The sequence below is a fragment of the Oenanthe melanoleuca genome, chromosome 4 (assembly GCF_029582105.1).
Source record: "Oenanthe melanoleuca isolate GR-GAL-2019-014 chromosome 4, OMel1.0, whole genome shotgun sequence".
In the NCBI taxonomy this organism is placed as follows: domain Eukaryota; kingdom Metazoa; phylum Chordata; class Aves; order Passeriformes; family Muscicapidae; genus Oenanthe; species Oenanthe melanoleuca.
In genome coordinates this window covers 51,954,530-51,969,779 of record NC_079337.1, presented here as the reverse complement: position 1 = coordinate 51,969,779, position 15,250 = coordinate 51,954,530, and the positions used below count along the sequence as shown (strand labels likewise).

Here is a 15,250-nt window from a genome sequence, read left to right as displayed (position 1 = left end):
AGCAGAGGAAGTTGGGGCACAGTGAAGGAAGTGAGAAAGAACTTGAGCAACTACTGGGAAGAATGTTCCTCCTGTAGCACTGGAGGAACATTTGGAAGTGGAGTGGTGGATGTGAAGCAGGAGACAGCATCCAGTTGAATGGGAACATGAGGAACATAGGACATAAATCTATTGGCATGCAGCTTTTGTAGGCTCTGCAGCTCGCAGAGCAAATTGGGATACCTCTTGACCTCTTCTGTTTCCTCCCCATCAGATTGGAAGTAAACCTTTCTAAAGAAAGTTCCTAGGCAAGACAAAGATCATCCTGCCTTAAGAGGCAAACACCACAGAATCATTTGTGCTGGAGTGGACCTCATGCTGAAAAGTGTCTTTCAGGCCCCAGGTCACAGGGAAAGGTGCCTCCTATCAGCTTCTTTCCATAATTCAGAAGGGTGAGAATCAGCAATGCCAGTCAAGGTAGAGGAGGAAGATGTCCCCTTTGCTTCAGAAATTCCTGTAGGAGGAGATCTCAGCAATCCATAAGTAGATGGCTCAGGCACAATCTAGGAATGTATTCTTCCACTCTGAATGAAGAGAAACAACTATGGATATTAACCAGAATATTTGCTCCCTTATCTATTCAGTATGAATTTTTGGGTGCCAGTGATTGTGGCAGGCCAGCTCTAGATCCATAACTCCTCACCACTACAGATGTAAGGAAGGTTCATGCAAGAACTGTAAGTTGTGCCATTTCTGGCTAAACAGTACCATTATGAGTCCTCTGAAGCCTAGAAAACAATTAATCTTAGAATCTCCACTGCTTCTGTCTGCCTCTGGTTCTTACATTCCTGGCTGACATGGGCTTGCTGAATGTTCCATATAACAAAGAATTTCGTATAGTTCAATCCAAAATCCCATGTCCTACCTAAGAACCTTTGGGACATTTCTACTTCTTGTATTTTCTATATGTTTTTAACAAGAGTTGTGTGATTTTGTGGCTTCTGCTGCCTGCCTGCTACCTCTCTGTGCTTCTGGATGAAAGCAACAATGCCAGCAACACCACTAAATGAAGGAGCCTGCAAGGAGCTGTGAGGATCTGAGGGACACATTCCCATACATGAAATCTGGCAATCCTAGCAATATGTGTCAGAGTTCATCCTGGTTTCTTTCAGTTGACAAACTTTTGCTTCATTGCAAAAGCTTGTTATTCCTTATTGCACTTAGCAGTTAAATTTTGTCCTATAGCTAGCATTCCAGCTATTCTTTTGCTCTGACACTGCCTCTCAAGTTGTTTGATCAGAAAATTTCATTAGTCTACTTTGATTTTTGTGCCAAACAATTATGTTATATTTGTCCTGGGGCAGTCTTTTGAGGAATGCCACCAGTAAAATCCATCCAGGCCAATGACTTCCCATTTGTCATTTCCGCTTTTAGCTCCCTTCATGCTTGGCTTACAGTTCTTGCAGCTACTAATTGTTTCCCATGTGACATCATTCCAAATGCCTTGCTAAAGTCCAGAGGGAATATATGTCCTGAATTTTTGTCAGGTTGACAAGCTGGTTACCTGATTAGGTAGTATGATTAATACTCTGATGTATTCTACCTTGGGATTTTTCACTGTCCCCACTTTTCTCTATGTCACAGTTTTCTATGATTCTTATGTGCATTTATGGAGAGAAGAACAGGTAGACAGATGTTTTCCGAAGAAGTACCTGGACTTTCTCATACTCCATCTGTCTGGATAGATTGTGATGCACATAAAATTAAACATTCTGTTAGAAGTACCTAAACATCAGACAGTGACCTGCCTCCCCAGTCCAGGTAGGAAGAAGAGATGTTTGCTTTTATCAGTTTATTTCAAAGGCTCAGAAGTTAATAATCATCCTGTCTTTTGTCACTGATTATTGACTCATAAGAACCAGGCTTGGTAATAGAAAATTGCTGTAAATAGTGCAAGAACACAAGGATGGATTTATTTAGTCAGAAAAACCATCATTCACCAGACTTGGAGAAGAGGAAAGGCAGTGAGCAAGTCCAATTGACAAAATGTGATTAAGTGAATTGTCACATCGGCATTCATTAGCAAAATTATTAATGGGGTGCAAAAGCATTCACACCCAATTCTGGTTTCTGTAGGTCATTGGGTGCCTATTGCTTAGAAAGGCTCCTAAAAAGGCAGGCATGACAACCAGATAATGACTGCTTTGAAGAACATAAGAAATTTCCCTTTGCTTCAGTCCTTTGGAATCACAGAAGACATACAGATAAAGGTAAAAATATAATTTTTCAATTGTGCCAGCAGTTTTAATTGAATGACGCTGATGGCACTTTGTGATTAATTCGTGAAGTGTCGCATGCTTTGAGAACTACTTGGATTATGCCCTGTTGGATCCTAGAAACTCTAAGGATATCTTTATCCCATTTCATGCCCTATTTACCATCAGTCACTCTGTCCATCCTTTTTCAGGAATCCTCCTGTGATGGCATGGTCTAGCTAAAGTTCTGATCATCTCTAAGTCTAGCTAAAGTGCTGATCATCTCTAAGTCTCAAAAGAGCAAAAAATGTTTTATTCCTGTTATTTTCTGTCTTTCCAGATAAAATAAGTTGGCATGCACCTCTTTATTGAAACTATAATGAATCTTCACAACCAGGTTCTAATTTTAGCCCTATATTTGTGGAAAGTTTCTCATCTCCTAGATGATTTTTTCTACCTATGTTTGCAGGCAGGTAGTTCCAGTACCAGGAGTGTCCATGTTGAGTGTTCTGCTGGTAGTACAGAAATGCATAACCACAAAACCAGTTTCATTCCAAAGAGACATTTAGCACTACCTTGCTTAGGATCATGGCTCTTAGGGCAAATATCTACAACAGATAGGAGGCTTCAACCCCTTAATTCTTTCAGGATTCAGCAAGTTTGTCTCCTCTGCAGTTTTTGAGATAAGTCAAGGAAAAAATTGTAGTTCTTACTTACAGTATATCAATTTTCTTCACTCTGTCCTGAAATAGATCCAAGCAGGGCTATCAGATCCTATCTGGATGGACATAGGAGTCATACTCTCTGTTCTCTAGTGTTAGTAAATGTGTTGACTATCCTGTTACCATTAAAGTTCTCTTCTTGAAACACAGCAAGGACCAGCTCTTAAGATTACCTGCATATTCCAAGTGTGTATTCTTTATGGACAGTTTCTTATTAATATTTCTGTGTTGAATGCTAGCTGTTATGTTGAAAGTCTTCCTCATCATTCTAATGACTTTACTATCTTGTATCATTGTAGAAAACATCACAGTGATACTTCAAACACAATAAAGAATTTAACACACTTATATTTGCAGATTCTGGGTATCTGAGGATATATTATGTTTAGTACAGCTGTATATTTGCTGTTGTAGAAAGTGACAGGGAGTTTCCAAAGAGGAATTACGCATAGGAAAGGATATCCTTCCTCAAAGGAGTGAAAACATAATCCCTTGAGTCTTCTCTGAATGTTAGGCATCTGTCCAGTGTTTTTGCACTGTGTTTGCATTTCATTGATTGCAAAGGTCATCAAGAATCTTTGCCAGGACTATGTTAATTCTACTTGAACCTCCAGTCCCAAATCTGAGGTCTTTCCATTGTTTCTTCACAGATGTGTTATCTCAAAAGCAGTCACATCACAAAATCACAGTCTATACAATAGAAATGACACTTAGAGGTCATCTAATCCAATTTTCTGTTCAAAGCAGAGCTAACTCCAGAGTCAGATCAAGGTGCTAAGTATTATTTGGTGTGAAGGTGTCTCAGGATTGTGTGCAGTCTTGTAGCTAGTTCCTCAAGCTTAGGTAAGTCAGTACACAAGATCATTATCTCTGGGAGCACTGCAGAATTGGTACCTACTTGTCTGAAGCGTAACTGGAAGTAACATGCCTGCCCTGGAGAAAAAAATCCTTACTGTGATTCAAGAGTTCACCTATGTTCCTTTTCTGTGCATAATAATAAATGAGTGCTAGAGTAAGTCTCTATTCTCTCTTGAGGGCACCGACACTGGGATCTACATGCTGGTGACTGGATTCATCTGTCTGGTGAGGAGGCTCCATTCAGCCTGTATAATTTTTAAGGAAGTGGAAGGTCATGGTGAAATCTCAGTCTTTACCTGAGCAGGGCCTGTTCTATGAACTCTTTCATTCAAAGCAAAGAAGATCTAGAGAGCTCTATTTGCTTTTCCCACTGCAGATGAAGGAATGGGCTCCTAGTGAAATTATGGATGAAGCAGGCTTTCGAAGAGGTGTCTGAAGAGGGGAGGTGAGGAGCTATCCTGGGTGAACTGGTCAACCATACTCTCTTTGAAGCCTCACTGACAGAAGGGCTTTGTCAGAGGGAAGGCAACCATGCAGGGGGCATGAGTGGTAGTCACATCTCTCTCTCTCCATCCAGCAAAACAAGAGCCACAGTTGTGTTTGTGCAAACTCACCAGCAAAGGAATGGGGGCTCCTCAGCCCAGCCCAGCCCAGTCCACAACAAGAGAATCATTCCTCCAGTACACCTCAAACAGTCCACACCATCTATTGCTCTTCAGCCTAATCAGTATTTCTAGTTCTCTAAGGGAGGGCTACTCATATTTGTAAAGTCTCCACACACAAGGTCTTTCCAAACATTCCTCTCTTATTTCCCTTGGGCTGGAAATCATTTTAGATGTGCCAGCTGGGACTCAGCCCCTGGGCTGATTCCAGGACCTGTGCCTAGTTTTATGTCAAAGTGAGCTGGCTGAGCCTGTGGGACATTACAGTGTCCCTGATGCAGGTGGTGCTTGGAAAGGTGCTGCTGGACTTCTGCAAGGAGGTGGAAAGCAACAGTGTCAGAGCTGAGTGGTGGCAAAGCAGAGATTTCCAGTTCCTTCTGATGTTTATTTCCTGGTGAGTGAGTGTCATGTTTAAGAATATTTTTAATCCTTGTGGTAGTAGCAAGAAGTGCTACTACTAGTTGCTTTGCATGTTTCTTTTGTCTTGAATTTTGGTATGTCTACTGCTAAAGATATAATTACTCCTGCACTCCAGAAGACCCCACAAAACAGGGACTAGTCAGCTGGATAATTGCCTATTTGTAGGTGTCTAGATGTAGAGTGAAACTTCTTATTTAGCATTTTCTGGACTGTTTATTTTCCAGTGAAACAAATTTTGTTTTGATATAAAATATGTGATTCAGTCTGTAGATTGCACTAGACTGCATTTTTCTTCTGCATTATTCCTATTAGTAGACCAAAAAAGAATGAAACAGAACCTCCAAAACAAAGCAGTAATCTAAGTTCACAGCTGAAGAATGTATATTTTCTTCCCAGGAAAAAGTTAAAAGGCAAGACAATTTGTATTTAGTTCTGTTATGTAACCAAGAAAATTCTCTCAGAGAACAGTGCTATGTTTTCACTTCTCAAAGGATGTAAATAACATAATTAATGATATAGTTATTCACAATGAAGAAAAAGGTTGCTTCATTCACCTTGTTTTACAAAAGGAGAAAAGGGTCCTCAATCTGTCAAATGCAATTCAAATAAGAATTGAGGATTGTTTCTGAGCACTGAAAATGGGGCAGAGATGGGAAGTTGTGGGATAAGGATTGTCTCATGTACATTGATGAAAATAAGAAAGAAAGAAAGAACAAAAGGTTTATTTGCAGTCTTCGTTGTAGCTTTCAATTAGAGCCTGGTATATATTCAAAGCTCTTGCCATTTGCTTTTTCCAGTTTGAGGATTATTTATCAGCTTGGATTGATAAAATAAGCTTTGGGCCCATGATGTAAGTCAGATGTCTAAATCTGGTTTTGTACAGGGAACAGAGTGGGTTTTCCTAGCCTAATAAGCCAGAACTTGGTCTGTCAAAGGTGTCTGCCACGAGGGACTAGAGAATTAGTGAAGTCTGACTCTTGTCCGTGGAGGCTGTTTTTGAGAGCATTACTTCTCTGTGGCCATTAAAAATGGGCCAGCATCCTTTCAGCATCTTTCTTCAGATACTCTTTCACAGTTTCTGCTATGGCTTGTTTTCTAGCAGCTTCTGCATGAGCAGCTGCTCTCTGGGGATCATCCCAGCACAACAAGGTTGAAGCTCAGGGATCTGAATGTTGTGCATCCTCTCAGGAGGCAGGAATCCTGAGCTATTGGGAGTTACATTTCTCTGGGAGGATCTTCATGCACGTCTCTTCATGGGTCTTTTCATGGAGAGCTGTGCATCAATTCACAAGCCCAGGCAGAGTTGGTGCCTATTTTCTCAGGTGTAAATACTGGCCTTTCGTCTACTACTCAGTGTTTTATAGGGTGAAGAATTGAAGTACTCTTAAGTGATGCTACTTGTCCCATGCAGATGAGGAATTATTGAGGAAGTCAGGTGAGCTTAGATACAGGACTCCCAAAACACCTGCTCTTTAGGAAACCAGCTTGCACTGCAAGCAGTTCTGGGCAGTGCCTGTAGTTCTCATCTCTGTGCACTGTCCCAGGTGACACCCTAGCTGTCAGCTGTTTGCTTCACCTGATGTCTAGTGTAAGTATGCCAAGTGGTTGTGTGCCTGTGAGGAACCTCTCAGCAGGCTTGTGATGCTCAGAGAACTTGGAGAGGTAGTCCTTAGGACCTGTCTTCAGTGGGTTTTCCTTGCAGATACTTCTGGACCCTGCCAGTGTTTCTTTTTCATCAGTCCCTAGATAACTGAGGTGTTAGATGTTACATGCTTCAGATGAAAAGTCTCTTGGCCCTTTTTGTGACCTCTAGGGATGTCATCTAGAAATGCTGGATCACAGCTTACACTGTAATTGTGATGTTGTGCAAGCATTTGCACCAAGGCACTGTTGTCCATATTTTTTTGCATTTTAGAGTTTGACCATGAGTGGTTTCTGGAACATTTGACCATCCCCTTAAGGCAAAACTTATCCTGAAATATACTTCTAGGAGGAGGCCAAGCAAACCTTTTGTGATGATTCTCAGAGTAGTGCTTGTACTTTATGAAATTTCATGTACAACCCATCACTTGGTTTACCAGCAGGCCTAGATCTACTGCCAATGATTTCTTTTCCTGTCTGTTACAGAAATGATATATTTAAATCTAGTTATAGTAGTTTCTCAAATTTTTTCCTCTGAGTTGAATGAGCCTCAGTGGGGATGGGATGCTGTTCCTTTCCTCCTTTACAGTATATTCCCTGCTGTGGCCATTTCATTCTTTCAGAGTTTCCTGGGTAACTCGGGTTACAGCTCCTCAAAACAGAGGGTTGCACCTGTACTTCCTGAAGACAATGTTGAGCTCTGCTTGCTGAAGAAGGTGGTTCATCATTCTCTGTTGTGGTGTGACAATAACTCCTCTCTGAACTTTCATGCCTGGGCCTAGATAGACATGCTGATAATCCTGTTTCTGCTTAGAATCTATAAGACTCAGAAGTTCTTTGAGCAGGAGGCTTGTGTGCCTTTCAGGAAATAAAGCTGCATACTGAGTATCTGCCTAAGCAGACTGTCAGGGGCTGGCTGGGGTCACATGGAGAGACGATGGGTGTGTGTAAGGTCTCATGGTGGGTCAGCTTGCAGATATTGGGTTACCTGGTGGGAAGTTTGCTACCAGGGTAATTGATAGTCTTTCCCTTAGCTGCAGCTCTTCTCTAGGCACGTCTGATTGAACCTGCAACCAGCATGGGAGGTCAGGGGGCAGAGGGATGCTACAGTACTAGCACAGGCACTGCCCTTGAAGAGCATGATGAGAGTGAGGCATGTGCTAAAAGAGAGAAATCCAGCAAGTCTTCCTCCTAGGGTAGTGTAAATGGTCTCATCAAGTCAACCCAAGCTTTGTTTTCCCTTTAGATATCTGCCTGCTCCTCAAAGGAATAGACCCTCTTCAGACAGATGGACTCACTGTATGCAGAGAAGAGAAATATAAGGTCAACAGGCCTTTAGGGAAACCTTACTTGCTATGTAACTATTTATTAACCAGACATTTTAAAAATCTGTAAGATGGCATGGTAACCTTGTGATGACCTTACTGAGCTGCAGTACATATGGCTGCTTTGTGACAGCATTAATAGCATTAATTTACCTTGGCCCAATTCAGAACAGAAGAGGGAATATTTATTTAATTTTTCAAGGTTAACAAACTAGTGTTACTGAATAAACTGCCCTAGTATTCCCTTTGAAAATAATACATTTTTATCTTTGTTTGTTATTTCATGCTAAATAATTGGCCTCAGGCTCCAGTTTGGTAGAGCATTTATGTGCTTAGTACCCTCAGTAGCACTTATGTATGTGTTTAAATTTAGAATTGATAACCTGAGTATGGACTGAATTGTGGCCTCAGTGGTAATGCTTTTAATTGCAGTATAAATCCAATCTTCTCAATGGCCAGTAGATGGGGCAAGTAGGCCTCCTTATAGTTACGGTCAAATTTTTTTTTTTTTTTTTTTTTTTTTTTTTTTTTTGGTGGTTTTGTTTTTTTGAATGCAGGGTTAAAATGTAGCTGTGGTTGGCTCTTAGTTCAATAGTCTAGTTTGAAGGCTCTTTACCTTTGTACTGTAAGGGTAAATTACAAACTTTGACGTAACTGCACTATTTTCTTTACAAACATGTGTCGTAAACAATCGTTGAAATTCTGAGATTTAAAATTATGTTCCTTTCTTTACACAGGGATGAAAACAAATCTTTTGAAGGTTTTGTTGTGCAAAGATATGGAGATGTGTGTGCCCTCCCCAAAACTAGCCAATGGTTAGGTGTTTACAACACTCATGTGGATGCAAAGGATCCAAGTTTTAGTCCCTGGTAGTCTTCCATGTGCCTGTAGAGTGTACCAATGACAAGATCACCTTACTTGCCTTTGGGTAATCAATTCTCTCCTGCAAAATCTGTTGTCACTTTTACACATTTATTGGTGCACCAGACTCGTACAGACTACATGAGTGGCCATGGTTACCAGACACATTTGCTTTCTGCCCACTCCTTGCTTCCTGTTAATACTTCATGTTATATATTTATCTAAAGAGAGGGTAATCCTCAAGTCAGTCACTGAATACTGCCTGTTAAATGGAGTAAGAGCTTTTTCTTGAACACATAGATACACATAAGAATAGATTCCTCAGTTTACCTTTAGCCACAATCACACTTCTGTTTGTTGTTCATCATGTCAGTTCCTTAAGTGGTGCTCTGCTTTTCCTCACTTCTTGGAGCTCAGCTTGGCAGTGTGAGTCCTGGAGCAGGTTGTGTTCTTAGACGCAGTGTGGTGCAGGTGCAAGAACTTTTTTTCTGCATTACACTGAGGCAAACAACTCCTCAGGTGCAGAGCCCAGGGATGATGGGGAGCTTCTTGTCACATAGAGCAGATATGGTTTACCTAGTTGAGTGTATCTTACCCTTGTGGAAGCAGCTCCTACTGTTCAGCCTTGAATAAAAGGTAGTGATATTTCTATTCTGTTTTGTTTACAGTGGGGCAAGCTGCCTGAGATAGTCTGGTAGGGCATGAAGAAAGAAACCTGTATCTATACTAAACTGGCCAGGCAAATACAGCATGTTAAAATAAAGGAAAACAGTTTGGCTAAAGATTAAAAACACAAACAAACTATCATCAACCCCAAGCTCTTTCTCCTTAAACTTTCAAAAGTTGAAATGGAACAATAGATGTGAGTCTGCCTTCTCAGATATATAGGGAGACCCTCAGCTGCTGGGCTTTAGTTTAGCACAGGAGTCTGTATGTGCCACCATCTGTCATTATCTGTGATATCCAAAACTTCTCTGAGCAGGACAGAGCACAGAGGAATTCCTGACTGGATTGGCATGACTTTCTACTCTTTCTTGAAGCTGTTACATGGTTAAACCTAAGATGGACAATAGTGAGCACAGAGGGTGGTACAAGGCTTAAGCTGGTGTAAACTGAGAGCAGCTCTTTTGCAGACAGTGGCAGTAACCAAACTGTACAGATGTCTAAACCAGTAAGAGTCTGGCTCACCTTCTCCCAAAGTACTTTATACAGAATGTAGGCATTTCCTTAACCTATTCCATTATTTTGAGGAGCAATGTTGTCTATTTCAAAGGTTGCTCCAGCATCTCTTTCTTTTGTAGCTTCATGGTGCTCTCAGACCTCATCTCTAGCACTGCCTGCTATGTGGTGAGCAGTATGATTCAGACAGGACTTCTTGCAGCCAAATTACTACAGCCTGCAGCAATCCTGCTTTCTTTACTTTCCATTCAGTCCTCTGTCAGTCCTACAGCAAAAATTCCTTTGGCTCCCGCCATATCTATCTTTGCCTTTGAATATTTTTATTGGCTTACTGTGTTTTGAATGACATATAAATTTCTCAGTGCTTTTCCAGCCAGTGTTTGCATTTTTTTCATTGTGTATGTCTTGACTGTCCAGCACCCTTTGACTTCCTTGTGGTCTTCCTCTATTTATAATTTTCTTCATATCCTTCCCTGTTCTCAAAGAGATGTTCTCCTCATAAGATGAGCAGTGTTATGAACTCTCAAAGCCTCTGCATTGACTCTACTTCAGACTTTCCCTGAAGAGCTGGTCATTTCTCTCTAAATTTTCTGGTTTGTGATACAGAAAGAACTGCTTTAAGATAAATATATTGCTCCTGGGGCAGGTATAAAACATGGCTCAGACTACACAGGCTCCTCAGGAACATGGGTTTTGACACAAATACCTCATGATGCAGCTGGAAACACCTACAGCCTGCAGTGTTTTAGAGTAAACCAACTGTTCAGTGACATGCTGGCCTCTGAGGAAAGCTACGCATGCTGTTAGCCAGAGGTATCTCAGGAGGACTGAGAGTCTATTTGGCTCCTTGCAAGCAGCATCTGTTCCACAAGAAGGTGAAACATGCAATAAATGACTGCAGAGCTCAACCAAAGGCAGTGATCCAGCCAAATATGTTTACTGCTTGGGGAATGCTTTTGTGCTGATGCAGCATCTTTCACACAGAATCTCTGAACATTTTGAAAACATTAAGTAAGATAGGCTAATACCTGTGTTTGCAGATGTATTTGCAGCCAGGTTTTGGTTGCTGCCGTCCACATAGCTTACACTGAGTTTGGTACTGCTGTGGCTGCTTGGCCAACCATTTCCTTAACTACATAGGTGGTTTCTGCAGCTGGTGCCAAGCTCATGCTGGTGCAATTACATTGGTAACAGGACCTGAGCAGGCCACTGCCTGGCTAGCTCAGGTAGGTACACATGAGCTATGGTCACTTCAGTATAAAAATACATTTGTCTTATTTTTAGGAGGCAAGAAGATCTGTGACCTAGACTGAAGACAAAAGGTCAATCCCAAACATACATTTCTCTTTTCTACTGCTGCTTTTGAGGGGAGAGAAATGGGAAAAGTGAAATATTGTGCAGTTTGTCACTAGTGAGAATAGGTTCAGGCTAGGTTGTGCCATGTCCAACTGCTGAGTGAATGTTCAGTCTAATACAGGAAAATATCCAGTGACCCAGAAGGGAGAGAAATAGTCTCTTCACATGTGTGCATATTTTCCTCATGGACCAGCAGATACAACTTTGGATGATTCTTTTGAGATGCAGAGGTCACTTGTTAACCTGCATTGACATACAGAAAAGGGCTGTGTCTTTGGCCAACAGGAGGGTGTTAATGCAAGGATTTCATGTTGTTTTTCTAGAAAAGAACATGCTGCCAAGTAAATATCACCTGCTTCTGAGTATGTGCCAGGGGTTTGGCGATGAGTTAAGAGCCAGAAGAGCTGCACTGCCCTGAACTATTTCCAGCAGAGCCCTGGAGGCTGATAGCTCCAGAATGATTGGAGGATGGCTCTTCCTTGCCAAACTATCCCCGGACAACTGGGGTGAGTGGCTCCTCTCTCATGGTCTAGTGTGGCCCTCTACTCGTTTTTCCTCAACTTACAAAAAAGAGGCAATTCTGAAAATTCTTGGAGTAGACAACCAGTTCCTTCCATCTTCCACACATTTTACTGAGAAACTTGCTTGTTCCCTTCTCGGTGCTTAGCTCACGCCTGGTGGTTTTCTGCAGACATTTCCCTCAGATGACCTTCCTAGAACCACAGTGAAACTGAAGGCACTACCCATGTTCTACTCTGAGTCCCTTAACTACAAAATGTTTTCAGTCTGTGGAGAGGGTTTTTTCCTCTCCCTTTCATTCTCTCTGCTCCTTGGCTTCCCACAGTGACAGCCGTATCTGTTTGATTTGAGAGAAGCTTTGCGTGTGCTATGAGTGGCTCTTTCTGCTAACAATTTGTCCTCTGGAGCCTGTTGCTGCACAGTATAAATAAATTTCACTGTTTAGGACTTTCCCATTTTGTTCCCCTGCTGCTGGCAGTGAGTTGACCTACTCTGTTTTGTTTTTCAAATTTATCTTTCTTTGCCCTTCTTATATAAGACAAAGTCACAAGTAGATTAACGAGGATGCATTATTGGTGCATACTTTTTTTGTTGTTTTGTACTGCACAAAAAGTTCTTCATAAAATGGGAAGTAAAATGCAGATTGCATTCTGGAATAGTATTAAATTTGGTCTTAGAATGAGGAATAAGACTTTATCCCACTTCAAAAAGGCTAATGGTGTGTGCTGAACAGATACAATCTCCATATAAAAAGCATTTTTCAGTCATCCTGCCACATAAACTCAGTGTTTTTATAAACAATCTTCATTTGGCCCATTCCATGCATGTATGCTGCTAGAATGACCGGGATGTTTAGCACACCAGACCTTGCATTGCAGTGGTGAATGTAGGTACTGGAAGTTCTCCAGTTGTAGTACTATGCGTGTCCCTGCAACCTCCAGCTCAGACTATGGTAAATATTTAGAGTGGCTGAGCCCAGTTTGGGCTCTGTGCTGTTTTAACTAGATTGTTCCTGCCTGCTTTAAAGCTGGCTTAGGCATTTATCCACCACACCAGAAACACTGTGGAGTACATGTACCCCTAATTGGGTATGATGAAGGCCACAGTCATGTTTTCCATGGTTCCAAGCCTGAAGCTTAGTGTGCTTGAGGTTGTTTTTACTGCATGAATGTGACTGCATGTGGATCTTAATATAGAGAAAAACAGACTGTGACCACCTAATGAAGTCAGTAAAGTGGTTATATTTGCCTACTTTCTCAGAAATTATAATAATTCCTGTATTTCTTGGGATGAATAAAAAAATCTATCAATCTAGACAATATTTTTGTCTATTTTTGTATCTTATTATAGCATAAATAGGTTTTGAATAATATATATCAAGTGGTTTTTGTTTTCTCTTCCACTGACTTCTTCGAAGCGAAGAAGGACATCACCATGCACAGGGTAAAAAAGGCAAAGAGAAACTAACCCATTACCATTTGCATTTTACAAACCAGATCTTAAAAAAAAAAATATTTGAAGGAGGGGAAATTTGTCACCTTAACATTGCAAATTATGTGAAACCAGTATATCCTCCCACTACAGCATATGTTTGTGGTGGGTGGGCGGGGGAGATGCAGAGAAGAGGTGATGGTATAAAAATACCTTGTAAAAACAAATGTTTGGCTAGGGGAGAGAGTTTGTCACTTCAGCTAGACTAGAGGGGGAAACCAGACAGACAGGGGGTGGATGGGGGCGTGGGGGAAGGAACTTAAGTCACTTCAGCAAGGTAAATAACTTGACAGTGTGTCAGAAAAAGCAGTCAACTAATTATCTGCAAAAGATCAGATATAAAACAAGAAGGTAGCCTAGAAAGTTAAGGAGTAAAAGCTATTTAAATTAAAAATTAAGACTTTTGGGGAGTTAAGCATGTGGCAGATACCAAGCAGAAGGGTGACAGGTAGAAATCCCAAGATAAAGCACACAGTCTTGCTAGCAGCCACTCTTCCTGCATTTTCATGAACTGAGAAGTAGGATTTTTCTCATTTCTCCTTCTAGTAGGCATGCTAAGACAAACACAGACCAGGGGCTCTATATGATAACATATATGCAGCTTTGTAATGTACTGCTAATGTGGCTCTTTCCCTCCACATGCCATGTGGAACAGTTTGCACACTCCACAGCATCCAGTACCATGCAAATGTGAGCAGACACCAACATGACTACCCACAGTGGCAGCCAGGGTGGAAAATGACAGTTGCCTTGTCATGCTCACGGGCAGGTTGTGTGCTGTGATGGGAGACTCTCATTCTCACATCATGGGACCTGGGGGTGCAGAAGCTGGTGGGAGGGAGAGCCAGGAGGGACAGCACTCAGTGCCCCTGTGCAGTTCCAGCTGGAAGTAGAAGCTGAGTCTCCTTCCTATCTGTGATAATTGTAGTTTTAATTTGATTTTAATTGACTTGCCTCAGTGGACAAGCAGGTGCCCAGCCCAGGGAAGAGTGGGTGAGTGTGTGAGAAAAACAGACATGAGGAGAGAGCAGGCTGCTGAGGTGCCCTTTACATCTACTGATCTGTTACCCACACGAATCCTGTTTTATGGACAGCTTCAGATGCTGCTTTCCTTTCTACTTATTCCCTGTTGCTTTAATCTAGTGAAATTTGAAAGTGATTTGGATGGACATCTCCATGAAGAAAAGGTGTTTTACTAAATCAGACAAAACCTACTCACCTCCTTCCTATCTTCTTTCACTTGGAAGTCTTTCTTCTGCCTTGCTGGATGACTTTTGGGGATAGGTCAACCTCCTGCCCCATGGTGTGGGACCTGCAGGGTATTTTAGCTGAGTAACCAAGGTTCTGTTGGTATGGGGGCTCATGCCAACCAACTCTGTGCTGACAGACTGGCTGGGGGAGCTTCCAAGTGACAGGTATGGGATGGTTATAAGTGCAGGCCAGGTTTCAGGGGTGGCATATGCTGTGGAAGCTCTTTGGCTCTTAGTTTGCAGTCAAGGACAGAAGAAGATTGAGCTCTCTTCTCCTTCTCTGACCTAAAACATATTGCTAAGTTCTGTTCCGCAGGGTGAAACTTTCCACTTGTAGGTGTTAACACAAATTTGTCTATCTGTGGCTATCTTCATATGTTGCTATACAGTCATTTCATACTTACATTCCTCTGAAAAACAATGTATTTTCCCCCTTCAACAAATTTCAAAGAAAATAAGCCAACAAAACACTGATAGAAAAATTTTGCATACTTCAGTCAGGAAACTGAAACCTACAATACTTTCTGAGCCCCCATCTGTGCAGCTGTGTTGTTGCTTTGTCCTTCAGGGCTGACTTAGGGTAGCTGTGGGGATTAGTAGTCTGAGTTCCCTGACTTGCATGCATGTAATATTAATGAAATATTTTGGTGGAAATCTAGCTTTTACATTTCAGATTTGTTTCATTGCGCCAGTTGGTGGATTGAAACTGCCATCACAGCAGCTGCCTGAATA

At 41.6% G+C, this 15,250-nt stretch overlaps 1 protein-coding gene across 3 annotated transcripts in view; it reads left to right on the top strand.

The window, feature by feature from the left end:
- Nucleotides 1–15,250, top strand: part of RBPJ (recombination signal binding protein for immunoglobulin kappa J region) — a 147,994-nt gene that overhangs the window by 869 nt on the left and 131,875 nt on the right. For 2 of the 3 annotated variants that reach the window (XM_056490924.1, XM_056490925.1), the window contains exon 2: nucleotides 11,582–11,764. Coding sequence is in view for 2 of the 3 variants with exons in the window: in XM_056490925.1 (XP_056346900.1) it covers nucleotides 11,727–11,764 (38 nt within the window). In the remaining variant the exon portion in view is untranslated. Of the gene's footprint in view, nucleotides 1–4,735; nucleotides 4,871–11,581; nucleotides 11,765–15,250 lie in introns of those variants that run through there. The other variant, XM_056490921.1, reaches the window with a different exon arrangement.